We start from the raw sequence: 27,482 nt of genomic DNA, 5'->3' as shown, positions 1-27,482 counted from the left end.
TTTTCACTGGCGGTCCCCAAATTCAAGCTCAACATAGCACAACTTTATTTAGACCATAAAATTTGACCCGGTGACAACATTGTAAAGGCGTCGTCTTTACGTCTACCTTAACAAAAAGCAATAGGAAATCAGGCTTTTTACGCAAAAATCTCAACCTGGTCAAATCGTCGTCTCTTCGCCTAGCCAAACATAAATCAAGAAATCAGGCATTTCACGTTTCACGCCTATATCTGATATACTAACAATTAATTATCACGGGCGATGCCCGACTTCAAGCTCAACATAACACAAATTTTATTTAGACAAACTACCATATGATTTGGCAAGGCGATGGCTTGGTCAATGTGCCTACTCGAAAACGTCCCTGCGAAGGGCGACCGCGCACGACTGGCTCAGCCTCGAGGGCAACGGGGGCAGGGCCAGCCAGCGGTCGGTGGACGGGTTGTAGCGGTACGATGCCTTGGTGGCCGTGGCTGCGTCGTCCTCCAGCTGGCCGCCCAGGACGTAGATGTCGTCACCTGCGAGTGCACCGGGAACGTGCGATTGGAAAGAGGCGCGGGTTCTTTGCGACAAGAGCAGGCTTCCTCGGCAGTCAGGTCTGCTCTCGTCGATTAATTTGACGATTATATGCGCTTATCCATTAGTGTAATGAACATGATGGAAGAAAGAATATATGCGGTCTTGGGGAGAAAAAATAACCTTGTTTTTCGCGCCGCAAAAGTAAACTATGCATCACCGAACGCTCGGTCTCAGCCCAAATGTTGTGCCAGCGGTTAGAACCAGATGCAAAATTTTCAGAATCTTACAGTTATAACTGACACTAACTATAAGCGATTTCAGATAATTTACAACGGGATAATTCCCACCAACAAAGCCCACGTATCATCGCGAAAACGTGAATATGAGAAACGTCTTTTATCAGGAACATACTCGTTGTCCTTATTGATTTTAGGGGCGAAGCTCCTTAGGGGCTAGCCATGTCCGTATGCTCGTCCGCCTTCGGGTGCACGTGCTCCTGCTCGTGAGCTCACGCGCTCACGAGCACGTGAGCACGTGCTCTCGTGCTCGTGTAGGGAAAATAAACAGATTTCCACGTGGTGAATGATGTTGATTGGGGTGAAGCTCTGGTGGTGCTTGTTTGCGTAGACGGTGAGCCGCAGCATGCCGAGCCTTTCGTTCCTTTTCATGTGGTTTTCATCCATGTCAGAAAGAGAATGTGTGGTATGGAACGTGGTTATATACGCATTTGACCGTGACATGGATAAAAACGAACGAAAGGCTCGGCATGCCGCGGCTCAGCGTCTACGTAGACAAGCACCACCAGAGCTTCGCCCCAATCAACATCATTCACCACGTGGAGATACGGTTGTTTTTATATATTTCATCCTCGGGTTCTGGGAATCAAGACTTGGCTTATGGTTCATTCCCGGAGCAATGACCTCTCGCCCGATTGGTCGAAAGTGCGTTGTGTGTAGGCGTTGTATTTCGATTCCTCTGCCCAATGGGACCAGGGTCGAACCTTGATTGGCCTGGACGGGTTCGAGCACGCTGGTTTAGACCCTGGCCAGTCAGTTTTGGAACGGGCTCGTGAGCGACCCCACTTACGTTCAGCTCCCGCGGTGCGCCGCGTTACCTGTTGTGCGCGACAGCGTCCTCATCTTCGCTGCTATAAGGTAGTCGCCGCCCTTACCGTACGCGGTAGGACCATTTGACGCGGAGGCGCCCCCGCAGTCTGTAAGCCGTGCGCGGCAGTTTATTTTCATATCTTATAACATTTCAATTACATCACAATAAGTTCTAAAACTTTACAATATGGTCCCGATCACTGCGCTAAAATTGGGCGGAAACCGTGCGTTCGGAGAAGTGTAACGTGTTTGAGCAGTAATAAAAATTGTTACCTTGTTTACAAGACACTCGGTATACACTCCTACAACGCTGCATAGAACGAGAACAAGCCGCACGCATGAGTTAGAAAAGCTCGAGTGGCGTTTAGCCGAATGACGCCATATCAGCTCTCGATTAAATGTCTAAGCGTCGCGCGCTGCCGGCAACGGTATGGCTGTTTTTTATGGCGATGCCTTTATTTTATCTTTTTATGTTTGTGCTTAATCTACATCTTACACCTCCTACCCGGTTTGTTGTATTATCTTTACGCCCATCTCAAATGGCAGGGAAAATATTGTATAGGGGGGCACACAGTTTTTTACCTTTTCTTTTTCTGCCAACTCGGGAAGATTTAAACCTTATGAAGTTCAGCTAAAGTGTAAGTGCCGCCTGCCGAAATACTGAAAATTCTTCGTAGCGTTGGTGTACGGCTTTCGTCGTACAATGAATGAGAGAAGATACGCGTGTGAAAGAAAGCAAATCTTTTTGCCTCCTTTCACGCGCGCCTCTTATTTCATTCAATGTGCGACAAAAGCCGCATACTTACGCTGCGTAAAATTTTCAATATTCCAGTAAACGGCTCCTACACTTTAGTTGACAAAAGCCTCATACCAACGGTGCAAAGAATTTTCAATACTTCAACAGGCTCTTACATTTTAGCTGGACTTCATAAGGTTCAAATGGTCCTGAGTTGTCAGAAAAGGAAATGATAAATCATTTGCAATTCATTTTTATCTATGTATATATATAATAATATTGTGGCCTACAGCTATGTAACGAACTTATAGCCTGTTTCTCGACAAAGACGAGTGTGAGATGCTCACCATATTGAACATAAATAATTTTAAGAAAACTACCTGCAGCTGATCAACTCACCGAGGGACGCCAGACAGGAACTGTGGCAAGGCGTGGGCATGGACGTCACCAGGACCCAGGTATCGGTACCAGGAGTGTACTCAAGCACATCGCCGATCGGTGTCAGGGGCTGGGATTTGTCTTGGGTCACGGTGCGCACGAGACCGCCGAAGGCGAACAACCGGTCGTTGTGCACCACGAGGGACGAATTGCACATGGGCAGCGGAAGGGCTGCTCGGTGGTGCCACCTGCCGCGTAAACGCCATAGCTGAGCAGGACTGTTTATGGTGTGCTAAAAACAAATTCAAACTTCTCTCGAGTGTCATCCTGCTCAATTTTAGCTGCCGAGCTCGCATGAACATCATGAATTTTTTTGCAGCTGTTACCACTGAAGTGGGAGAGGATGACATCGCGTGGCAGTGCCACTGACCGCTGCCTGACGGCTTCCTCGCGAGAACACAAAGAAAACGAATAAAACACAAAATAATGTAGAATGAAAATTAAAATAGTACAACAAGTAAATTAGTCAGTAATCTTTTTTTTTTTTTTTTTCAGGCGCAAAGTTACCGGGATTCTAGACGTTCTTCTGACGATTGTAAACCCGTGACCTCAACAAGGACTCAATGTTAACGTCGGTGAAGTAGGTGATAAAACGTATGGCATTTATCTGAACAATTGAACAGTTAGATGTTGTCAGACTCTTTTCTGCCCCGTCCTTGTGCAGAGTAGTCTCAACATGGCCACCTATGAATGAAACGCCCAAACGAGGAGAATATTGTAGCCCCCCCCCCCTCTTTCCCTCTCCTCAAAAGAAGAAAAACCATCACCAAAAGATAGCTTTGCATAACCTATCATGTCCGTGCAATTTTGATGCCTATCGTTTCCCTCAACGGAAGCAATTGTGTGTTGAAACATCAACTAGTGTTTTGTTTTGCTTCTAGAGACTCCGTCACCGCGCATGCGCAGTAATGAATGTTCTGCGACCTTAGTCGAGTTGATCATTTTTAAAGTGGTTTCCTAAAATGTGTGGTGACGTTAAAGATCGAACTACACAAGGAATTAATTGTTCAGAGAGATCGCTAGCCACACTCACGTGTCTGTCTGAGGATTGAAGCACATGGTGTCCGGAACGATGCAGACTTTTCGCTTGTGACCGGGAACGACCATGAGCCCACCGACCACGTACATCTGGTCCTTGAACTCAATGGCGTTAGCCGCCATCCGTGCGCAGCACAGCGGTGTCAAGGAAGACCATTTGTCGGAACCCGGGTCATATGCCTCCACAGAGTCCATGAACCTTATGAAAAAGTATGTCGGTGCTTTGTATAATTTTGTATAACCATCACTCCTGTAACAAACCCAATTCTGGTTAACAGTATCAATAAATAATAATAATAATAATAAATAGCCTTTAATGTCCTGTGGCTCTAGACTGGGCACTTGGCGAGAAAGTCGGCCCGGAATTCAACCACCGTGATTGGCCGGCGCCAAGGTCAAGCGAGGCGCCGGGTAATCACGGCCGCATAATTCCTCGCCGACTTTTTCGCCATATGTCCAGATTATAGCACCTGTTGGATACAATGCAACAAGTCATAAATCAACGCGTTTATTTCAGTTTGACTACACAAACACAAACTAACCGTGGCAATAAAGAAGCTCGTCAACAACAAGACTCGCTATGCACAACTCGCCAGTCCTTCAAGACATGTGTAGGATGTCATTATAACAGCCGACTCGCACGCACAGAAGTTTGAACAACTCGCGCACATACCTTAATATGAACGCCCAATAACACATCCTAAATTTACAAGCTTGTTCTGAAAGAGTCTTTTTTACCTTTTTTCTGTATACCCCTTTCGAATGACGTCTGGCCCCAGAGGTCATACTGATGCGCACAATGTGATTTAAATAACAAAATGCTTAGAGATTCATCAATAAGAAAAAGATGCCAGATAAATGGTAAAATATAATCATACTTCAATCTCTCGTCTCGAGTTTTTACTGTGACAATGATTAAAACCACACCGAGCAGCACAATCAGTGCAGAATTGTTTTCCATCACTTTGGGGCCGTCTACTTTTGTGCCTGTCAGAAAAAAAAAGTACGAGGACCGTGTCCAGCTCGTAACATCACTGATAAACAAAAACGTGAACACGCAAGACAGCGTACTTAGGCCTAAAAAAATTACACTGCGACAGAGACAAAGGTAAACATGCTTACAGGCTTTCCACCGACTGACCGCCAACGGCGTAGATTTGTCCCAACACGACGGTGACACCATGGTGGCATCGGGGGTACTTGAGACTTGCCACCTTGTCCCAGCAACCTTTGGAGAAGCTGTAGCGATTGCAGGTGCCCGTCGGAATGTGACATTTGTCTCTGCTTACTTCGAATCCTCCTAGGGTAGAAAAAAGAGTCAACAACGCGTGTGAAAAATTAAAAGCCATTATACGCAGCCTTTGACATCCATCTTGAAGTTGGCTCTGCAAGATGGGGGACTGCGATACTGAATAAAACGAACGTCAAGGCTGGTTCCCGTAGTTGCGACTGCTACGACCGTGTGTGTCAAACCTTTTAAAACCTCTTACAACGAGAGAACACACTGCTGCCATCTATCGTGTGGCCGTGGGACACTTGCAGTTACAGTATATTTCTGTGTTTTTTTCTTTTTTTTGCACATTATTTTTTTAAGCTTTTGACATTTTTCTAAACGACCATATCTCAGACAGTAAACGTAGATTTGATCTCGCAAATACCGCGAAACCTTCGCTCTAGTGTAGATACGGTGTGTGGAACTTGTAGAGAGGAGGAGGAGACGGCTGGGCACTTTATACTTTACTGTAAGGGGCTTCACCCTGGAGTAGCTAAAGAGGCGACTAATTTAACAAACGCACTGGGATTTAGCGCTAGTGAGGGGAAAAATAGACATGGGGAAGGTGGAGATAACCAAGAAGAGATTATCTGACTGGTGGCGTAGGTCGAGGGAAAGGTGAATATTTTCTAATTCCCTCTGGGCGACCCGTAGGGCCGAAGGTGTGGGCACACGGTTGCATAGAGGCGCCTCCGTGGTATGGATTGTATATACCTTTTAAAAATGAAAGCCGTTTACAACTCCCTGTAACGCCGAATTAGAGCGCAGCTCTTGAGGAGGAGGAGGGAAGGGTACTGGGGGTGGGTCAAGTGACCTCGGGGGGCGGGGGGTGACGTGACCTTGTGGGAGTCACGTGACCTTGTGGGAGTCACGTGACCGTGGAGCGTCACGTGACGTCGGGGGGGGCCACGTGACAATGCCGATGACGTCATCAGTGACGTCACTGATGACGCCATCAGTGATGATGACGATGACGATGCGGATGCCGGTGACGTCATCAGTGACGTCACTGATGACGTCATCAGTGGCTATGACGTCAACGGGGGTCACGTGACCTGGGTAACCATCGTGACCCTCGTGAGGGTAACCCTAGTAACCCTCGTGAGGGTAACTCTCGTGACCCTCGTGAGGGTAACTCTCGTGACCCTCGTGAGGGTAACTCTCACAACCCTTGTGACCCTCGTGAGGGTAACCCTCGTGAAGGAAACCATTTTGAGGGTAACTAACCCTCGTAGCCCTCGTGAGGGTTACGAGGGTAAATAACCCTCGTGGCCCTTGTGATCCTCGTGAGGTTAACCCTCATAAGATTAACCCTCGTAACCCTCGTAACCCTCACGAGGGTTACGAGGGTTGCGGTTACGCCGACGCCGACGCCGCTCAAGCCGGGAACGGGCCCCTAAGAGCTGCGCTCCAAAATAAATCTCTAGGTACATACCTCTATGTTAGTTAAATGTTAGAAAGAATAAAACACTGGCTAGGTGGCGCAAGCCGCCTTCCGGTTCAAAGGGTTCAGCCTTATCGATCCATCCATCCATCGTTTTATCGTTGTAAGAGATCCCAAGAACTCGGTCCTAGCAAACGCAAGTGTGTGAACGGGCCTTCGGTGCTTTATGATTACGTACAGTTCAAGAAAAGCCGGATGTGACCTTGTTCACGCTACCTGCTACGCGATTTGTTCTTCGGCATGGTAACGGCAAATGCAGCAATATTAGTGGCTGTGGATGGACAGTACACCTGCCGGCGATATGAAGGTAAACGCCGGACCGTTGACCGGTTCGTGCTATCAGCGCCATGACGCGGCTGCCGTGGCGGCTCGCTTTCTTATCGCGCGCTTCACCGAGATTAAGCGCTTGGATCGAGCGCTGTTCTCAGCTCTGCTGCTAACCCCTGCAGAAAGCGCGAGGATTGCGGAAGGAGCTTTTCAGACGCTATCGGTAGACAATGTGATTTAGTAGTTTCTTTTTTTTTTTTTTTGTGATATGTGCTAAACTGGAAGGAGGTAAAGACGGACTCTAAGTAGCTTCTTCGGGCATATGTGGTGACCAAGCCATGACACCGTCACCTCGAAGTGCCTCCACTTTATATTATTTTCTTTGCGGATGAAGCGCGAAGGGTATAACGAGAGCGGACCAAATGCGGCGGGCCGAACCAAGAAGGACGTTCTGAGGATGGTCCTTTTGAGAAGGTCGAAACGAGAACAGGCTCAAACGATAACCACGCCCCTCCCCCGTCTGCTTTTTGTTTTTGTCTTTGAATGTTTATTGATGTTTCCGCCTAGGGCGCGCCCATCCTGAAAACACACAAAAAACAGCGTGGAGCCGGGCTCTTGCTCACGCATGAAAGCTGCAAAAGCTAAACATTGCAGGCCAACCAGCTATGCGCTTTGTGCCACGTGACTTCCCACTAGTGGGTTCGTGTAAGCAGAATATCTGTCAGCGATGTGACACCGGCAGCTTATTGTAACAGCAAAATTGTATTATACACTCTGCTGTCAGTTTAAACGGAGATCGGCCATAAATCCTCGTCACTTTCCACCGCAGGTAATGAGCAGGCAAGGTAGAGCTGCCGAAATGGCAGCACTCCCCTGTCTGCTCAATAGCCTCAGACTTCCAAGCCACATTCTCAGAAATTAGAATGTTGGAGGATGCTCCAGATGGGGCCGGTGGGGGTTTTCGTTAGCAGACAGTGCATGCGGGAAGTTAGACCGAAACTTTAGGGAAAGAGAAGCAGTGAATAAGCAGTGGCCGACATGGACACTCGAGTTTAGACAGGAGAGACCTGCTGTAAACGTGTGAAAGACGTTTACAGCAGGCAACGTGCTGATTACTGGTGATGATACTTTTTTTGTATTTTTCTTAACGGCATATTCCATTCAGCTGTGACTTCACGCATTAATATTTCAATTTGATGAACAAGTAAAAGTAGTGATTCGGTCAGATAGCAATCTTCATCAAGCAGAGTCTTTGAAACGGTTCCAAAATCAAGTAGAGCATTTTGTTCTCACTACTAAACCATTTAAATTCGCCAAAAATTGCCCTTTAGCAACATGAGGCAGCCAGTGCGAGCATGTGCAAACAGTGTTTTCCAGTTCGCCGACGCTGAACTCCAATCATTTCGAGTGATGTGTGTGCCTTCACTAGCGTTAGTAAGTATAATGCCCAAACGTATTCGTCGTATGTTCATGTGAGGCAACTCTGTCTCGGCCGATCAGCGCACGACCCAGTCACCTCAAACACAAGTTCAAGTAAGTTAATAATTTATAGATTTTACCTTCTAAAGTTCTAAATCTAAACAATTGTGACGAATTCTATTAAGTGAATTTGATCCCCGTGTTAGTTTATATGAGAAAAAAAAAAAACTTCCGAAAACACGCAGTAAACATTGAATGTCTTTTGTGAGCTACTTTAGTGTAACGCAAAAATAACAATCAAGTTAAGTAACAAAGCAATTACCCGATTACTTTCACGGCGAGTAATTCGTAACGGTAATCAGTGACATTCTAAGTCAAGCATTTGTGCTTGTTATTAATTACTTTTTTTTCGGGTAACGGGCACAAGTCTGCACACCACACGCCGTGAACATTCCAGCTCTTCGGCATATGATTGTGTCGCAATGTTGCAGCAAACAGAGTGCGGCACCACTACTACGCGGATTCACGAGGCCTACGGACTGGTGTCGACGGAGAACGAATACTAGCTTGTAATTCCGCTTTTGAGTGAATCCACTCGCTCTTGTCACCGTTAGAGCACTTCCGGTGGTTTCAGAAAAACTCTTCCGTCTCTCAGTCACATTACATAAACAGTTTTAGCTCGTTTTCAACGCATGAGCCCGCAAAGCGAGGAGAGCGAGGAGCATCGCACGTCCTGCGCAACCAAAACACCGGCGGGGAATTTAAAATGCTCTGTTGCCAGTGCTGTTCGGCGCTCTATCAGTCAAAAAAGAACCAAAGCGCCGTACAGGGGGAGGGGAAAGCATAGGAAACGGCGGAACCCCCCCCCCCCCCCTCTTTTGTGATCGGGACTCGCTACGCCCTGTGTTATTTATACTGTAAGTGAGTATATCCCTTGCCACGTAAAACATTAAGAGAAGCTACGGCGCTACTTTGTCCCAAACGCTGACCGCGTAATTATCACGACGTTTCCAACTCGTAATAGATTTATCTCACCAGCCAGTTTCGCTACGCCGCCGCTGCCAGCATGCATCGCGGGAACTGTAGACTTTCTGCATGCGCAACATCCCCGCCGCGGGTCGGCACGAGCAGAGCACGAGATGGCACAAGCTGACCCGTATACTGTCGCCTGCCTCCCGTCAACTACAGTTATGGCGGCGTCACGCATCCGTGCAACGCACGGTGAGATTAGTCTATTGGTGGCGGACGTTCGCGTCATCTTTATTCCGTATGTCTAAATCTGTCAAGAATAAAGGCTGGTTCACACGTCGCCGTTTTCTCGCGTTTTCTTTCGTTATACGTGTGGGTCCCCAAAACATTCGTGTTTTGAATGTCGCGTGCCAGGCTATCTCTTTGATCTAGTGTACCCAAGCTCAATATGAAGCACAGATGTCCCGGCGACTTGTAGCTAAGCTTTCGTAACGTGAGAAAACGATGTTGCGTGAGCTTAGGCACATGGTATATTATTTTGGTATTTCTCTCTTCAATGGCGATTCTCAGCCTACGGTTCTGAAGTTTGAACCTCTCTTTCATAATCAAAAAAAAAAAAAAAAGCCTTGAGGTCTTTTTTTTTTTTTTATTGGGGGGGGGGGGGGGCAAATATCAGTACTCAGTCTAATCGTCGCATCTAAGTGCAATTCGTATAAAAAAAATAATCTGTTCTCGATTACTTCACGTTTATAATCAAATTGTGAAGAAACTAAGACAGCAACCTGCTCGAGGCACGATAGTTTTACCCATACACGTTGCATATTTTCTAATAAAACACAGATATGGATTGCGCAGAAAAAAAAAGTATGAATCGCATCTGTAGTAACTGGCATATTAAGACACGCATGACATGGCTATACTCCGTTTCACCTCATGTTGTACCGCAGCGAAGGCTAGAAGCGCGAGCTCATAGCGTTGGCAGCTACCCTTGGTGCACGAGAGCTTGTGCCGCCGAGGTGTGCCATAGAGCAAGGAACTCGCGCTTGTAGCCTTTCCTCCGGTACAAGACAAGGTGAAACAGAGTATAGTCCTGTGCATTTCTTATTATCGCTTCTTAGTGAATGAGGTTGCAGTATATAAAAGTACCCAATGACGAGTGAAAAAACAAGGAGGATGAACATTACAAGCCACGCCCAGCGTTTCTTAAACTCTCTGCCACCATACCAACAAAATACAAACAAAGTCTCCGTATATCCAGTTTTAACCGCTTTACCCAATCGTACGTTACTGCATACTACAGCAAAGTCTCTAAGCACAAGTTGCTCGCTGGAGCCGGGGTCACACTGCTCATATCATACAAAAGTACAGCCTAAAACGCGACTCACCGCAATATCCGTCGTTCGAATGCCGCGTTCAAAGTTTCCTCCTTGAACTCATTGCCATGCGGCATTCGAAGCACAAATCTCGCGGTGACTGGGGTTCGAATCTGTGTGCAGAGCAGGGTGTAAGATAGACAGATGGGGAAACGGCCCATAGAAGCCTACCGCAGCGCCGTGACCGGATTGTGTACTCGTCTGCTTGCGGGTACCGCCGATTTGCGACAGATGGCGCTGCGGCGAGAAGAAACAAATCGGAATCGGATTTGCATGGAATTCTATGGGAGAGTGCGCAAAATAAACCGAGAGCACGACAGTCCGCCATTGAAAATCCACGAGACACTATCTCGGTCTGTTTAGCCGGTCGCCACCGGTCGCCCACCCGGAGTGAGAGTTCGCGGTGCTCCACATAGATGGCGCCACAGAAAAAGAGGAGACCGAGGGGGACACAATCCGGTCGCTCATTTGGCTCTCGTTTCCCCACCTGTCTATCTTACACCCTGGTGCAGACTGTCTTTTCTATGGTGCATATGCTGTGTGACCTCGCTTTATGATCGCGCCTTGGCTGCACAGGCCTTTGGGCAAAGGATTCACAAGCTATAGCTACTCGCTCACATTGCAGCATTTGAGGAAGTTATGTTAAAGAAACAAAAATTATATATATATATATATATATATATATATATATATATTTAATTGAGACAGCCGTTAAAGCAAGAAGGATGCTTCCTGGCCGCACAAGTCACTCAAACAGTTAAGCTAGTAATCGATCAATGTTTGCACCCCTTCTCAGCTCTGGCGAACAAAGCTTCTTACCGACTATGTACAAGCATCCCTTGGTCACCGCAGCCAGATGCCCGTACCGCTTGCTTGGCAGCTTTCCAGAAAGCGTCCACTTGCTCTCCTTGGGCACATACTTGACAATAGCGTTACCTGAAAAAGAAATAGGTCCCGGCGGCATCAGATTAAAAATCAAAACCTACTAATATCAATGCCTGAACAATTTAAATGCTATATAATCATCTTAAGACTAATTCGCACGGAGCGGCTTTGCTTGCAAATTCGCAGCAGGGACGTGGGCCACCACCCCGCTGCTTTTGCCGCACGAGCAATGTCGCAACTGCAAAATTTCACTAATCTTATTTTACAAAAACCGAATAAAATTTTCTTTTTCACTACAACGTATAGATGTCACGCAGTTATGCTGAGCTATTTACATACCTGTCAGTAAAATAAATATTAAAAAAATAGAACAAAAATAAAGTTCTATAGCAAGCGCCGTCTACTTACGTTGTGCATCGGAAAGGCGTTGCGTTCATTTACGCTTCGGGATATTCATTAAACTGATCATTTGCTTTCTTACTCACTTCATTTCGTTTTAATTACGCGTGACCAGTCCGCCAGTCTACAAAACATAATCTTGAACAAAAAGCGGCTGAGTTAGCAATAAATGACCACAAAGACAGTTACTCTGAGACGGGAGTCCAAAAAGGACGAAATGGAGAACGCAAAAATTTTCTCAGAGTAACTGTCCTTATATGTTCAGGCCAGGTAGCTGAGTCTCTGAAAATTTCCCTGAACAGGTCAGTGACCAAACCTACTTTCGCGGTTAGCACCCTTGGAGTCCACGGCGAGTCCTCCCAGCACTGCAACCACCATCTCCTCCCCTGCGAACGAGCCATGTTCTAGTGCCTTCAGGCTAAAGTCAGACGAGTGTACGGTGTCCGACCTGGCTCGGTGTGGAACCTTGGATAGGTTCCTCTTGCGCCGTTCTGCCCTCAGCAGATTCTTGCCCAGCGTCGACGTGTCCGAGCTCCTACGTGACATCCGGTTTGCGTTGTGCGTGTTCCTGTGAGACTTGGCCCCACCTGAATCCGACGTCTTTTGGAGGCCAGTGTCCGACTTTCTGTGGCTGGCCAGCTTGCGTCCTGGGACAGGGGCGGAGGAAGACTTTGAACTCTTACTGGAGGACTTGGCATCTCTGGAACTAGAGGGGGACTTTTCGCTCTGGCGCGGTTTGTCCTGCCTCCGAGACCTGGCTGAAGGCTTGGCGCTCTCCTTTTTCTTACCGCCACCACCGGCTTTGGTGTCTGAGCCTTTCTTCTCCTTGCTGGCCTTCTTCTCTTTCTTTGGCTTTCTTGCAGTCTCTTTCTTTCCCTCCTTGCTACTTTTTTCCTTACTTTCTTTGCTTTTACTCTTGCCACTGGACTCCTTGGAGGTACTTTTCTTATCTTTCTTTTCTCTGCTCTTGGACTTCTTTTTCTTGCCGGCTTCTGTGGGCTTGGATTCGGTGCGAGCAACAGTCTCTTTGGAAGTGGTATCTTTACCTTTGCCTTTTTTTCCTCCTTCCTTTGATTTTTTATTATTTCCCTTTTCCTTTTTACCTCCTTTCTTACTGAGCTCCTTCGACTGACTTTTAGACGATTTTCCGCTCTTACTGCTCCAGGGACAAAATCCACGCTTCTTCTTGGGCTGCTCTTTGTTATCCTTGCCTTTCTTATCGTTATCCTTCTTTTGCTTGCCTTTATCTTTTCTTTTGTCCTTGTCTTTTTTATCTTTGCTTTTATCTATTGCAACTTGGGAGTCTGAAGGCAACGACTTTGATGCCGGGCTCGGTTCGGAGAGTGTGGGTGCCGCTGTCGATGAAGAAAGCACGTCGCTCTTCGTCTCAGATTTAGCAGACGTATCCTCTGATTTGACAGATTTGTCCTTCTTATCTCTTTTGTCCTTCTTGTCCTTTTTGTCTTTCTTGTCCTTCTTGTCTTTTTTGTCTTTCTTCTCGGTTTGCGCCTTATCCTTTTTATATCCCTTCACATTAAGTTTTGGGTCCGGTTTTTCCTTGTCCTTATCTACCTTATCCTTAGAGTCCGTTTTTTTCTTGTCCTTGTCATCCTTATCATTTGAATCCAATTTTTTCTTGTTCTTATCGTCAGCCCCCTTGATCTTTTCCTTGGAGTCCGCTCCTTTGGGGGGCGCGGAGCTCAGTAACAAGGACTGCTTACTTTCTTTTGTCTCGTCTTTTATGGGCTCTGCCTTTTTTTCATCCGTTTTCCGTTCAAGTTTTTTTGGTACAATAGGTGGTGTCGCGGCAGGCACTTTCTCTACCGGTACCGTCTTTTCTACAGGTGGCTGAGACGACAACGCCGGTACCAAAACAGGTGGGGGCGCGGGTGCTGGTGCGATCGGCGTGGCTTGCGTGGCTTGTGTGGCTGGCGTGGTTGGCGTGGTTAGCGTGGTTGGGGTGGTTGGTGCGGCTGGTGGGGCTGGTGTAGCTGGCGTGGCTGCCTTAGACTGTGGAGTCACGGGAACTGCGGGCTAAAGCCAAAAAAACGCAGTTGTGATCTCGGCAGGTCTTGTTGGTATATGTTGAATATCGTCAATATATATATATTGATGATACATAAACTGGCACGTAAAGAAGCTTATCATCAACTTCATGTATGAAGACATGTGCGAGCTGTTAGACCCTTCAACAGTAGACAAACAAGACAAAAATGAAGCAAGAAAATAGATGAAGGATTTATTATTGTAAGATATATGAAAAAGATTATAAGGACGAATCGTACACACGCAATTTTGTTGTTGTTGTTGTTGTTTTTTTTTTGTGTGCTTTTTTTTGCGAGTAGTTGTTGCCATTAAACCATGAAAAGTAAGAGTCGGCATTTCTGCTTTCTCCTGACCGTGGCGAAAAGCAGGGCATATATTTATCAGCATCGGGATTAGTATATGTTTAAGCTCATATATTACTGCCGCTTTAGAAATTGTCCGCCCAATGAGAATGCAACCAGCTGCAAACCAGATTACATTCACAATGTGTCTACGCATCGAAATTAGGCAGAAACCAAATACTGGTCTTCTTAAGGCCAACAAATGCCATAAACCATTCAAGTTTTGTGTCGTAGCAAAAACGAAGGTTGGTCAAGGATGAGCTTAAGGTAAAACAAGAATAAGAAAATAAACGAAGTGCCAGCCATTTGTATTGTAAAATTTCACCATGCGCATTGTGAACTCCGGGGGCATACCCGCGATTCCCAGAGACGATCTGGAGCCCTCTGGCTCAAAGCTATGCAAACCGCAAGTTCGTCTGCTTCTTTTACAGGGCTTGTGGTAACACCAAAACGCCAAACTCTGATTGGCTCTGATTGAAGGATAGTGGGTAGACCTCAAAGCAAGCAGCCTTGACGTCTACCCACTACCCTTTCAATGGAAGCCAATCAGAGCTCGGCGTCGTTCTGACGTCACCGCAACTCCTGCGCAAGCAGCATACGACTTGCTATCCGCATAGCCACTGACAGAAGGGCGTATCTTTTAAACGCCCGAACTCCAGGACTCGCTTTGTGCCCTCCGCCATGCTTTGATTTTGAATTTGAATTTCTTCTGCTTAATGCGCCCACAAGCAGCTCGAGGCCTTAATAGTGCTTCAGCTGCCTGCGCGCGCGCGCTCGAGGTGAACGAGATGCTGAAGCGTTGTCGAAGGCTGGAAGTTCGCGCTGGAGGCCGAGAAAACTCAGTCTCCTCTCTGCGGTTCTCACCTTGTCAGTAACTATGGAGTACCATTTCTCCACTCTTCTTTGAAGCAAAAACTAATGCGATGAATCTCTGCTCTGTTGGTCATTTTCTCCGTGTCCAGTGCTATCTTAATTGTGACATTGCGCTTACAAAAAAAAACTCACTTTGAACAACATAAACAATGTAATTGTTAACAATGAGGGAGTTTTCATGTTCATATAATTTACCAACAAAACGTATCTTTTCTTGTATGACATTGAGAACTTCTGATCTTTACTAAATAAAAGGAATCATAACGGCTGGCTAGATCGGCGGTGACATGATTTAAGCTTCCAAAAGCACGCTTTCTTTAATTAATTGGGTTTTTCTGGTGTTCAATATAAAGACCCGGAAGAACAAAAAAAAAAAGCAAAGGACATGTATTTACCTTCTAACTTTTCAACACATTAGTTCCCTGAATATCCGCGAAATAAAAATTACGTCACTGAAAAAATCTGAATCAACGGTGGATATAGGATTGGTGACGAGGAGGAGGAGGATAATGTAAAGTATGCATTCAGGATGATATTCTTTATACAAATAAAGCGCTCCTCAGCCCTGAGAAAGCGTCTAAATGACAGCCGTCGTGTCTGTGAGACAACCGGCGACATGGTTAGCAAAGTGATCCCTTTTCGAAAAGCTCGTGCAACATTTCAAGTCCAGCACTATATATTGTTCTCTTGTATTCCTTAGGAAAAACACAGCTCTGAACAACGAATTGAAGTCCCAAGAACACACAACACTTAGTTTACCACTTGTACGCATTTATTTATTATAGTCGGTGCCAGGTTAAGAACACATTTGATGCTTCGCCTCCAACCCGCGCTCGTTGCCTTCTGGCGGGCATTGATTGCGCGTGCGACGAAGTGCTGTCAAATCAGTTATGTTAAAGCTCGCGCCCAACGCGGGGCACCTACTGGGTTATTAACCTGTAACCAACTATAATCGCAAATCAGTTGCCTGATTGCTCGAACTGCACTGTACCCGGTAATCACTTCATTTGACCGGCATACAACATCCGCCTTCAAAGAGAATATACAAACAATTACCTTTGATCCTGCGCCATAATCCCGACCCTTGTCGGGCCTTTTCTGCCCACTGCAACAAGAAAAACAATATTGGGATCATCAAATGTTATGCGCGCACCTACGCAGCGCACGAAACCGCGGAGCTCATGCAGGTCAACTTACGGCTGAGGAATTCTGTTGCTTATGTCGAACGCCTTCTGGACTTCGGGACAGACGGGGTACTTTTTCAAGTTATCCACCTGAGCGGGCGTCATGTCTTGGAAGCGAATGACTTCCATCAGGCTGCTTGCAAACTTCTGCCTCTCCTTGCAGTCATGGTGAATCCACTTCATGGCGAACTTGTACAACTCCAGTTCGCTGGAGAATAGCGTGGCAGTTTATAAATAAAGTGCGGCCACCCAATCACCTTAGTGATTCACTCGTGTCTGTGAGATGCTGTGTACTGACGCTGAAAAATATCTATTTATATACATTATAGAGTAAAGAATACCACGAAAGCTTCGAATTTGGTGTACAAGCAGCTTGCCTTACAACGTTCGTTTTTTCTTGCTAAGTATTACAGGAATATATCTGGGATGTGACAGCAAACATCTTAGAATCCACACCAAAATATAAATTCAATTTACACTTAAAACAACAACACATAAAAAGAAAGTGTACAAGGATGACGGTGCATAACACTTGACCTGGTATCACAATTGCTTGCATAGTCTCTTTACACTTTTTTTGCCTAAACACACACAAAAAAATGAATTATGACTACGTGATTCATTTTGACTCCGGCCGTTACGTGCCTGCCGTTCTGCGTTAAGCAAAAAAAGTCATGTTGTATCAAAAAAGCCTATAAGAAAATTCGAATGGCATCATAATACTGGTTCGACAGCGGGTAGAATTCGTTCGTATAAACTGTGCGCCGGCTTACTTTTCAGCTTTGATGACGTCGGACCTGAGGATCTCCTTCACCTGGTCGCACTCTAGTTCCATAAAGCTCTTGGTGCTGGCAATGTCGTCAAAATTGTGCGTGATGAATTTAAGCAATTGTTTCTCCTCCTTTCCCATCTTGAGTCTTTTTGCCGCTACCCACGCAGGCAAACTCCTCTCCTTGGGTTCCCTGTCGAAGACGCTCTGCGGGACGCGAAGAAATGAAGTGAGCCGTGGAAGAAACGAATCTTACTTGCAGTGTTGATTGCAATACATGACACTTGCATGAGAGTGTCCTGCTCCGCAAGGCACCCTCGCTCCTCGAGGAGCGAAGGCGAGAACGCTTTGTAATAGCAAATACTTTCTATATAAACAATAAACAATAACAATAATATGTTTTATTTCCGTCAAAAGTGTATGACGGAGGGAGACCGAGGAAAAAAGCTGCATGATGCAGCTTGACAAGTCCTCGGCCCCCCATCCTTACATTTGGCAGCCAGGGGCGCAGAAAACAAAACAGAAGAAGACAAAAATTCATGTAAAAGAATGTTCACAGAAAAAGAATACATACACGCAAAGCACAGTTCAAATCAACAAAGTAAGGTAATACATTTATGTTAGTATTGTCCAAAAGGTAAATATCATACATTTGCTACACACTCATATTAGAAGAAAAGAATGCTCGAAGGTCTTTAAATGACATGGTAAGAGGGTGGATGTTTTCGGTGTGGGTAGTGTACATGATGTCATTTGCTCGCCATATGTTGTTTTGTATTTTTGTAGCATATAGGGTGTCCCAAGCAGAAGTTCTTCTGAAAAGGAAACCGGAAAAATCAGCACCTGCATATAAAAAGCTAGACTTTCACCGAGCATGCACTGACTGAGCAGGTCAGTTTTACCGTGTGAAATATCAAGGCGAGTTCTTTTCCTGTGAAACCTTAAAGCAAACACACTTGGCAGAATCAAGATTGGGCGCGTTCGTAGACGACCGAGTTAACGACGCTATTTCCTTGTGGCGCCATCTACCTAGAGTCACAGCGAGCAGACAACAATGCGCATTCGGTGAAAGTTTGAACTTCCTATGTGCAGGCGCCGGTTTTTCCGGCTCGTTAGCGGAAACCCTAGTTTGTTGCAGGTTAATAACAGCAGAACAGCTCCTCCGAGATTAAAGAAAGAATAAGCATGTAGGACAAAGACAACACTACCAATCATGTGGTTGTGCTTTCTTTGTCCTACATGTTTATTATTTCTTTAATCTTGACCCGCACCAACGCTCTCTTCGTCCATCAGTCAGCTCCTCTAAGAACGCCCCCTTTCCATTTCAGCACAGCAAACGCTGGAGAGGAGCCGAGTGGACAGGAGGGAACCACCAATCACGGCAAGGAGAGCGCTTTGTGTGAGTAGCTGGTCCTGTAATTCTTAACCTGCAACAAACTATGCGGCAATATATCTGCCTTGGCGAGGACAGATGTGGCGTATTTTGACCGGCGGGATACGTCACAGCCTTTGTTTGTTTCTTTTACTCTTTAATTGTGAGGGGTGGCTGCCGCAATCTATCATTTTGGGCTTCCTGAGTGCACGTCGAGGCAGCTGCCTCAACTGGCACGAAGCCATCCGATCCGGTTGGTCACGGTGACGCGCGGAGCGGAAAGTTCCCATACGCATTCAAAGCGCTGAATAGACCTCTTGTCAAATGGAAGCAATCCTAGAGGCCTAGTGCCGCGCAAAGCGTCCTGGGTACTCGTCAGTAAAGGCTTCGGTTTTCATTTGCCAATCTCAATTCACGACATCCTGTCACAACCAAATACAGTGCATGTATTTTCCAATATCTGACTTTCCTTAAACCTATAATACTGTAGGTGTTGCCTTCCAATACGGATAGGATGCTGTGGCACGTTTTGGGGGGATTCCCGACGCGCCATAGTTTGTGCGCAGGTAAACATAGGAATAAGTGTACTGGGCCGATCCTCCTGTTCCATCGTCTCAATGTCCTAGGCTTCTTAAATGATCCGTGACCCGGGAAAGTTATGCTGAACTCTGGAGTGGTAGCCATTGTTTCGTCAATAGGGCGATCGAAATCGAAACCATGACACTCCTCTTCATTGCCAAAGAAGTTATGTGATGCAACGCGCGCAGTGTTGCATGCAGGAATTTTTTGAAGTAGTCTATCGTCTGGGACGCGTCATATCACGCCTATTGCAGTTCATCATAAGGTGTCACGGAACATACGCATAGTGCGTGAGGTAATGCGCATCATTTCGGTGATCCAGACGATAGGACACACTTGCTCTAAAAAATGCGCACACGGTCACTTTATAGAATAACTGTTAGATTTTGGTCGCTCTGAAGTCAGCCCGAAAAATCGGTAACAACACTTGGCTTTTCTTCTTCTTGTTTTAATGTCTTCTTCAAAATTTTGAGGCAGTGATCGATTTTATCTTGATAAAATAAGCACGGGAATTCAATGTTCATTAATTGTTGCTGTGCATTTTTTTTTTTTTTTTTTTTTTTTTAGCTACGCATATTTTTGTTTAGATTGAATGTTTTATGCAGTCAATGCAGCGCTCGATACGCTGCACTGACTCTATAGAACATCTGAGTTACACATTTCGCTGATATAGAAGTACAAATGTGTAGACATGTTAAGAGAGCTCGGTGGAGTTGTGAGTGTTAATATAAACTGAGCGGGAATGTCTAATATTAGTTATGAACGAGCTCTTCGCCTTCGAAGTGGCATCGGACCGTCGCCAGCGGTAACTCACGCTCCAGCAGTGCATTTCCAGGGGCGTGATCTGCAGGCTCTGCGCGGCGTGGTAGACGTCGATGACATTCTGTACGTTCACTTTGGTGTCGCCAGAACGCATGTACTCAACGAGCACCTCGAACGTCTTGTCGTCGACCCCCTTGATCTGGATCTGCGATGAAGAAACTCTCACCACATGCGAGATGATAAGATGCGCGCACTTCGCGTATTTCGAGCAAGAGACGAACACCATATTTGCGTTTCCACAAAGAGGTTTTCTGACAGCCCCAAGCTCGCGCTGCTGGCATGTTTTTGGTTGTTTTTCTAAGCACGGAGCTTTCAATTTTGTAAACAGTGGAGTGGTCTCCTGGCCACGTGCGCGACCAAAAATCGTCGATGTGGTCAGTGTTCCACTGTTCCACCACACCGATTTCCCCAGGCAGTCTCGTTGCGCCACCGCTGCCAGCATGCATTGTGTGAACTGCATGTCTCTGCACGCGCGACAACCCTGCTGCGGGTCTGCGCGAGCAGCGCACCAGGCGGCACGAGCTCTCTAGTGAACTGACGCATGCCTCTTGTGAACTGCAATTATGGCGGCGTTACGCATGCAAAAAAGCACCCCCCCCCCCCCCCCCCCCCCCGCCGGTCCGTGGGTGCCCCCTCCTCCGGCGCCCTTATTGACTCGCACGGGCCGCAGCCTCCACAGTCCGCCGAGTTGTCGTGAAACGAAGATAATGACCGCTTGTCCGCCAATACGGGTATGGCGGCGAAAGGAAAAGGAACGAAATACTCTGGTTCTGCAAGCAAATCATATACAGTTACTCTACCATAGAGAACAGTGAAACACCGTTGTGCTTAGAAACATATGTATTCCACAGAATATACTGCTGTTGCCATAGCAACCGTCCCCCAAAAACGGTGGAGCGTCGAACGACGGGAGGTGTGCTGTGGGGGAAAAGTGGGATACTGCTATAGTCTTTTCCAACTCAAGAAGGTAGGGCGAGTTATAAGGATGGCCGGGGAGGAGGAAGCAGACGGAACGCTAAAGAGAGGAGGAGGTTTCCCCATCTCTTCTACAGCATTCCGTCTGCTTCCTCCTCCCCGGCCCGTCTTACCATCGCCCTACCAGCCCTACCTTCTTGAGTTGCAACGGACTATTAGCGATGTGCGCGGCCAAAAGCATCGCTGTGGTCAGCTTTCCACGATTGGCCAAACCATGGGCATATGAGCACTGTGAGATTGTCAACTTTGTCGGTGTTAGCTTCGGATTTCGATGGCTCCTAGCTTCTACTGTGCTTTTTAAACACACCATCGAACTCGTCGTCGCACCCGATGCTAAGTAGCCAGAATAACAACTGGTGACGTCACGGCGAGGCAAATCCCAGTCGTGACGTCACGGAGGGAAACCATAAGAGGGCGCCACCGAAACATCTCGGCGCTCGCAACTGAGATAACCTAGTAACGTTGCCAAACACTCACTATAAAGACCTTAGTGAGAATTTTGTTCTTATAGATGGAAACAGGCGTAAAGTCACACTGTCAACTTTGACGGTTTAAAGTTTACGTCTGCGACAACTCTAAGCTTCTATTCTGATTTTTACACACACCATCGAACTTGTCGTTCGGAACTGATAATGATTAGCCAGGATCACGATTCGGGATATCACGGCGAGGCAAATCCCGGTGGTGATGTCACGGGTAGGAACTATAAAAAAGCGCCGCCAAAACTTATCGGCTCTAATAGTCACCGACACCACAAGTGCAGGGCGTCTCTTTCGGGTGCCCTAACCTCCAGCACGTTCTCGCTGCCTTCCGTCGTGCTTCGGGATCACGAGACGCTCAACCTGATGCCGAATAGGAAGCTTGCACTGGAGGCGCAACAACTGCAAGACCACTCTGCCGATCTTTTCCTCACAGTCAGTAAAAAGGTTCGATCAAATGGTCGTCATGATTGGAGTCACGTAGTCTGGGTTCTATGATCTGTGTGTACTGTTTTATTTTTGCTTGTTTTTTATTATTGTCATTCCGTATATTTTGCTCGAGTCGTTTTTGTTCTTTAAAGGGGCCCTCCAACAGTATTTGAGCATCTACTTTTTTTTTGCGGTTTCTACACGCTAGTGGTCCCGAAACCCCAATGGACAACGAAAGAGTTTGAAAATATTAGCGCATCATATTTTAATTTGACAACTCGGAAACACCTCCTCCGGCGGTGGCACCGTGAGGTGCCGAATGCGCGCGTATAACGGCGCTCCCTTTCACTATACGTCACATTCTCTGGGTTTCGTGATTGGCGAGAGCCGTCCCAGGAATTTTGAAGCGAAATAAAGTATATCACACGTTAACCGCCATTATTTCTCTAACAGGTCATTTTTATAGAGCTAATAAGGTTGCAAAGTAAAGTTCAAAAAGGGCGAAAACAACGCCTTGTCAGAGCCGTGTATTGGGAGAGTTTGGCCAATAGGCGGAGCAAAGGCCGCCGCCAGCGCCGAATATTCCCCCCGCGCTTAGAGCGTAAACTAAATTAGTGACACAGCGTCGACCAATCAGGAGACCGCGACGTCAGAATATTGCAAACGGCATTTAAAGCGTGAAATAGAAGCGTTCAATATCGGCCTCTCTGCCTTTTGTTTGTACTAGAACTCGTGCATAGGAGGCACTTTTCAAAGCCACTCGCTCGTGCCCATGCCTTTGTCTGCACTGTTGATGTTTGTGCAGATGGAATATAGGTGACAGTTCGCTCTGGGCCGGCTTGCTAGAACAGCGTCTAAGCTGAGGCTGGCTGAAAAAAAAAAAAAAAAAACTGGTGGGGCGCGCGAGCGTCTTGAGACGCGGAGTCCCGCTCGGCTCGTGCGCTGGCTTTGGCAGTGCTTTCTTTCCCCGTCTCGGCTTAAACGCTGTTTCTAGCAAGTCGGCCCTGGTTTGGAACGCACGTTCGTTTATTCTACACTTGAATATTGGCGTGACTAAAACCTCACATGCACAAAGTTTTCAATCACCGAGAGCTAAACCTTCTCACTCTAGCGACGCTAAAAAGGCTCAAATTAGTCGTGTCACAAACTTAGAGCACACGACCACCGTTAGGGGCTGTTTCGCGGCCTGTGGTTGGCCCCGAGATGCTCGCCTATTCAAACCAATGTATGGCCAAACTCTCTCAATAAACGGCTCTGCGCCCTGTCAGAGCCCTTGTCGCTCATGCGCGCCTCTCAGCGGCGTCCGCGACGTACCATCGCGAGCAGACGACAAGTGATCCATGCAGACAACGCGCACCGTATTTTCACTTGTGCGCCCCCGGTCCCGGTCAACTAAAAGCAGTAAGAGGAGCCAGGGGAACCGTTATTTTCTTTTAGTGCTGTGACAGACTTTTCACTGTTCGAGTGAAGTGCGGCGACGGGACCCAGCTTTTCCCAAACGGGACCGCTCACCAGTTTGTAGCTCCTACTCGCCGAGGTGGCTCCGGTGGCGGAGTTGCGGGAGACGAGTCTTCCGCGGCATTCGAAGCGGACCGAGGCAGAGACGCGTCGCGGCGCTTGCGTGGAGTGTCCTCGTACGGCGCGACGCCCAGCTCCGCACTCAAAATCCGATAAGCCAGGTAAATTCATCGATGATGGCAACCCGATCCCAAAGCTACGATGGTTGCAGCTAGGCCTAATGGCCGACGAGCCGACCGGGCCGACGCTTTGCGCTTTGCTCCAATCGCCCGGGCCGGCTCTTTGCTCCAATTGGCCAACCGCTTTGCTCCAATCGCTAAACTGTTTCATTTTACGTCATGAAGCGCAATGTTTTGCTTATTTAAAATTTTTTTCTGCAATATTTAGTTTTCTAATAACTCACAAAATATTGCGAATTTCTGTAATATTTTTTTTGCTCGGTGTTCCTGCTTTCATGGAGCTCCGTTTCAGCGCGAACTTCAAGCCGGTCAAAAAATTGTTGGTGGGCCCCTTTAAGTATTTCCTATTATGAGTGTATACCAAGACACGCGCATCGGGAAGGGAAATTTCAAAAAGCGTACGCACCCTGGGGATGGTGTCTCCCCGCTGTTTAGAGACGGCGTTCCTGATGACGGGGCTGTTCTCGCACAGCACGCTCGTTGGCAGCAAGTACTCGTTGTCCCTGAGCAGCACCACGGACACCGCTCCTAGTCCTCCGAAATCGCCTCCCTGCCTCGCATCGTTCAAAAGTGCACGCTCTTTAAGCGCTGTCAGGAAGGCTCGTGTGTGCCGTCTAAAAGGGCGTCAAAAAGGGAGGGGGGGGGGGGGGGTGGAGGGAGGGGGGCGGGCAACGCTTCTGGGTTTGTCAAGCATCTTGGGGCTTCGTACTGAGCACGGCGCAGAACTTCTGCTCTTGCACAGTGCGACGCCTTGAGCGTTGAGGGTCCCCCTATTATATAGAGTTCCCTATTTACAGAATAAGAACAGCAAAACGTGTTCTTTTTAGAGCGCAGCTCTTACGCGCCCGTTTCCGGCTTGAGCGCCGTCGCCGTCGGCGTCGGCGTCGGCGTAACCGCGCGGTGCATGATGGGGAAATTTCCCCACTAAATTTAGCGAAAAATTTTCCCGCTGAATTTAGCGGAAAATTTTCCCCGCTAAATCTAGCGGAAAAAATTCCCCGCTCAATCTAGCGGAAAATCTTCCCCGCTAAATCTAGCGGAAATTTTCTCCGCTAAATTTAGCGGAGAAATTTCCCCGCTAGATTTAGAGGAACATTTTCCCCGCTAAATTTAGCGGAAAATTTTCCCCGCTAAATTTAGCGGAAAATTTTCCCCGCTAAATTTAGCAGAAAAATTTCCCCGCTAAATTTAGCGAAGAAGTTTCCCCGATAAGTTTCGCGGAAAATATTCCCCACTAGATTTAGCGGAAGATTTTCCCCGCTAATTCTATCGGGAAAATTTAACCGCTAAATATAGCGGAAACATTTCCCCGCTAAATTTAGCAGAAAATTTCCCCTAAATAGGGGGCGAGCAGGAGAGGAGGAGGGGCATAGCCCCCTCTCCGTACGTTCCCCTCCTCCTCCTCAAGAGCTGCACTCTAATTCGGCGTTACAGTTGTAAACGGCCTTCATTTTTTCTTTTTTTTTTTTTCCTAACGCCCGGCTTTTAGCAAGCGTTCCGCCCATGCCCGTTGCCCTGCTTTGCCTGAAGCGTTGACGGAGGTAGGAAGCTTGCTCTGGAGGCGGGAAAACTCAAGCTCCGCCCTGCCGTTCTCACCCTGTATCATCGCAGACATTCTAAAAAATTTGGCTGTCCGTTTTGGTAATCTCTGAAAAAAAAAGGAACTTGTAGATAGGGTTGTCCCGTGATGTGGTCACAACTCCGGCTCGAAAAGTTTAACTGTGAGCTTAAACAAAATAATTATCAGGCGATACAAGGTTAAAAAAAACTGGCAAAATAAAATGCTTTTTTTTTTTTTTTTCGAGGCGGCATCCGTTTTTCTCGGTACTCTGAAAAAATTTTGATCCGTGCGTAATTCCGACAGCTGATAACATTCCGTTAACAGATAACTCTTTAGAAAAGCGGCACGTCAAAAATGGCTGCATATTAATCTTGGATTTGTATGTTCTTAAATATAGTCTAGTATAAGGACATGAGTTGAGTCTCAACTTATATCTATGTACATTCCTCAACTCGAAAAACAAAGCACGCTGCAGCTTAAAATAAAGCCAAGCAAAGTAGCAAGTAAATGCAGCAAGCTTGCAATACGTGTGCCTTCAGGATATCGTACATCGCTAGGACAGGATCGACAAACATCACCGATGCGTACGCCAGACATATCATTGTAAGCAAGGCTATATTTGTTTCTGTGTTCATGGTTAAATAAATTTGCTTTGAGGAAATTACTTGCGTGTTGATGTCATCCCCCAGTTAATGGGGAAATTTGAATACAAGTCATTGCAGCCCCACGGGATTAATCAGTGACTATGGGAACGTTTCCACCAGTCAGTTAATTATTAATACAATCTCAAAAATCTCCTGATTTAAGGGTGAGCCTCGACAATGCTTACTCAATTTGGGCACGGCTTACTAGGTCAAGTGCAAGATTACATGGAAATAAATGATTTTTGAACTAATTTGAATTACATTATGTAAAGGTTTCTGGCAAATTGTCCTATGCGATGAGTTGCCCCAATACTAAGTATTTTGTTAACTAGCCGCCAGATCCGAGTTCGCTGCTGCCGATCACGTGTTGACAGTAAGCTTCCACACCGACAAAGAATATTCCTTGTGGTTGCAAGGTGATTGCTCTTGGAGGAGAATACAGATTATTCACTGACCGCATAGTTGTGTTGTTCTGTTGGTCAGCGAGCTTTCTCTAGGTTCATGTCGAACCGCGAAATGCGTGGCCCTTGGCAGAGGGCACGTTGATCCCCACCCGTGACTATGGTCGTATAAAGATTGCTCCAAGTGTGCACTAAACAATGCGCACAATTGTGGTTATCAATAAATATCACCCGTTCTCTTATGTGCTTTACACACTGCACGATATAAAAATACTGCGCAATAGTTGGTTTCAGCGAACATGATAGCCAGATTCGTGAACAACCCAATCAGCGTGGTCAAATTGGTCTACTGGTTAAATCACTGATAATACCAACGCGGTTGCCACCTCTATAAATGGCTTGCATGTTATATCGCACCATCTTTCAGGTCATTTATACTGGTTCTTGCCGGAAAAAAAATAAAGGGGATGCAAAATGTATGCTGCAGAAGGTTCGTGATCAGCAGCAAGACAATCACAATGACAGCTGATATGACGACGCACGCCATGCATTTATATTTTTTTACTTGACTTGCATTGCTTGAATCTACTAGAAGTGTAAACTGCTACCTGTTATGCTGCAGGGGGGCTATGTTGCACGTTTTGGACTCCCAGGAGACTAGGGAGAAGGAAGTGACGTCAACAACGCTCTTAGGATGTTGATTGGTAGAGTCGCTGATGACGCGTTGCGTGCTGCTAAGATACGTTCATTCACGCCTACGTCACTCCCTTCTTCCTAGTCTCCTGGGAGTCTACAACGTGCAACATAGCCTCCCAGGTTACCGAGGGGCAGCTCAGGCTTTCATCGACTCACGTAGTGGGTCCAGTCGTTGCCGAATGTACCAGTGGGGGACTCCTCTTCTTTGAGCCCCTGCGGGGACTCCAAGGCACCTTCGGCCATGGCAGTTGCAGTGAACCTGCTGCCCGCTCGCTGGGGGCCCCTAGTTCAACCGCTAGCCATCCGGCCACCAAAGTCGGCGCCTAAACCGCGACTTGGCCCCACCACGACCTCGTAGCTGCGTGCCCGTCGAATGGCACGCGCATTCGTCTTCTTCCACTATTGGCGACGTGCGCGATCGAAAGCGTCGCTGTGGTCGGCCTTCCACGATTGGCCAAATGCTGAGGCTTCCTCATTGAGGAAAAAAAGAGTAATGTAAGAACTTTAATTTTGACGGTGTTGTCAGCGTTGGTTTCAGAGCGCAGTGATTTCAAACTTCCACCATGCTCATTGCAAACACCATCGAACTTGGTGTTCGCAAGGTAATGACGTCACGAGAGGGAACCATACGAGGGCGCCATCAAAACATATTTTTGCAGACGAGTGCTCGTAGTGGTCGATCACCCCAGGTCACGGTGGAAGAAATGCATTTAGGTGATGACTCTGTCTCGCGCGGCGACCACATTAT

At 46.9% G+C, this 27,482-nt stretch overlaps 1 protein-coding gene across 1 annotated transcript; it reads right to left on the bottom strand.

Annotated features, from left to right (window-relative positions):
* Positions 1–348: 348 nt before the first annotated feature.
* Positions 349–26,977, bottom strand: LOC121045560. Its single transcript, XM_042290201.1, has 12 exons — positions 26,891–26,977; positions 23,839–23,982; positions 19,845–19,997; positions 17,084–17,286; positions 16,324–16,518; positions 16,183–16,231; positions 12,187–13,900; positions 11,402–11,518; positions 4,960–5,137; positions 3,833–4,036; positions 2,761–2,987; positions 349–518 (listed from the first exon to the last, which is right to left on the bottom strand). The coding sequence occupies exons 1-12, from the start codon at positions 26,975–26,977 to the stop codon at positions 349–351; spliced, it is 3,441 nt and encodes a 1,146-aa protein (XP_042146135.1).
* Between the last annotated feature and the right edge of the window lie 505 nt (positions 26,978–27,482).

This window comes from Ixodes scapularis, unplaced genomic scaffold (genome assembly GCF_016920785.2).
Source record: "Ixodes scapularis isolate PalLabHiFi unplaced genomic scaffold, ASM1692078v2 PGA_scaffold1__304_contigs__length_218370807, whole genome shotgun sequence".
Taxonomy (NCBI): Eukaryota; Metazoa; Arthropoda; class Arachnida; order Ixodida; family Ixodidae; genus Ixodes; species Ixodes scapularis.
Note: the sequence above shows the minus strand (reverse complement) of the source record. Positions and strands in the feature narration are given on the sequence as shown.

Coding starts and splice junctions, on each gene's coding strand:
- LOC121045560 (XM_042290201.1), bottom strand. CDS start 26,977: ATGGCCGAAGGTGCCTTGGAGTCCCCGCAGGGGCTCAAAGAAGAGGAG. Junction 16,232..16,323: donor AGCAACAGAATTCCTCAGCC/GTAAGTTGACCT, acceptor TTCTTGTTGCAG/TGGGCAGAAAAGGCCCGACA. Junction 11,519..12,186: donor CAAGGGTGCTAACCGCGAAA/GTAGGTTTGGTC, acceptor TTTCTTTTTCAG/GTAACGCTATTGTCAAGTAT.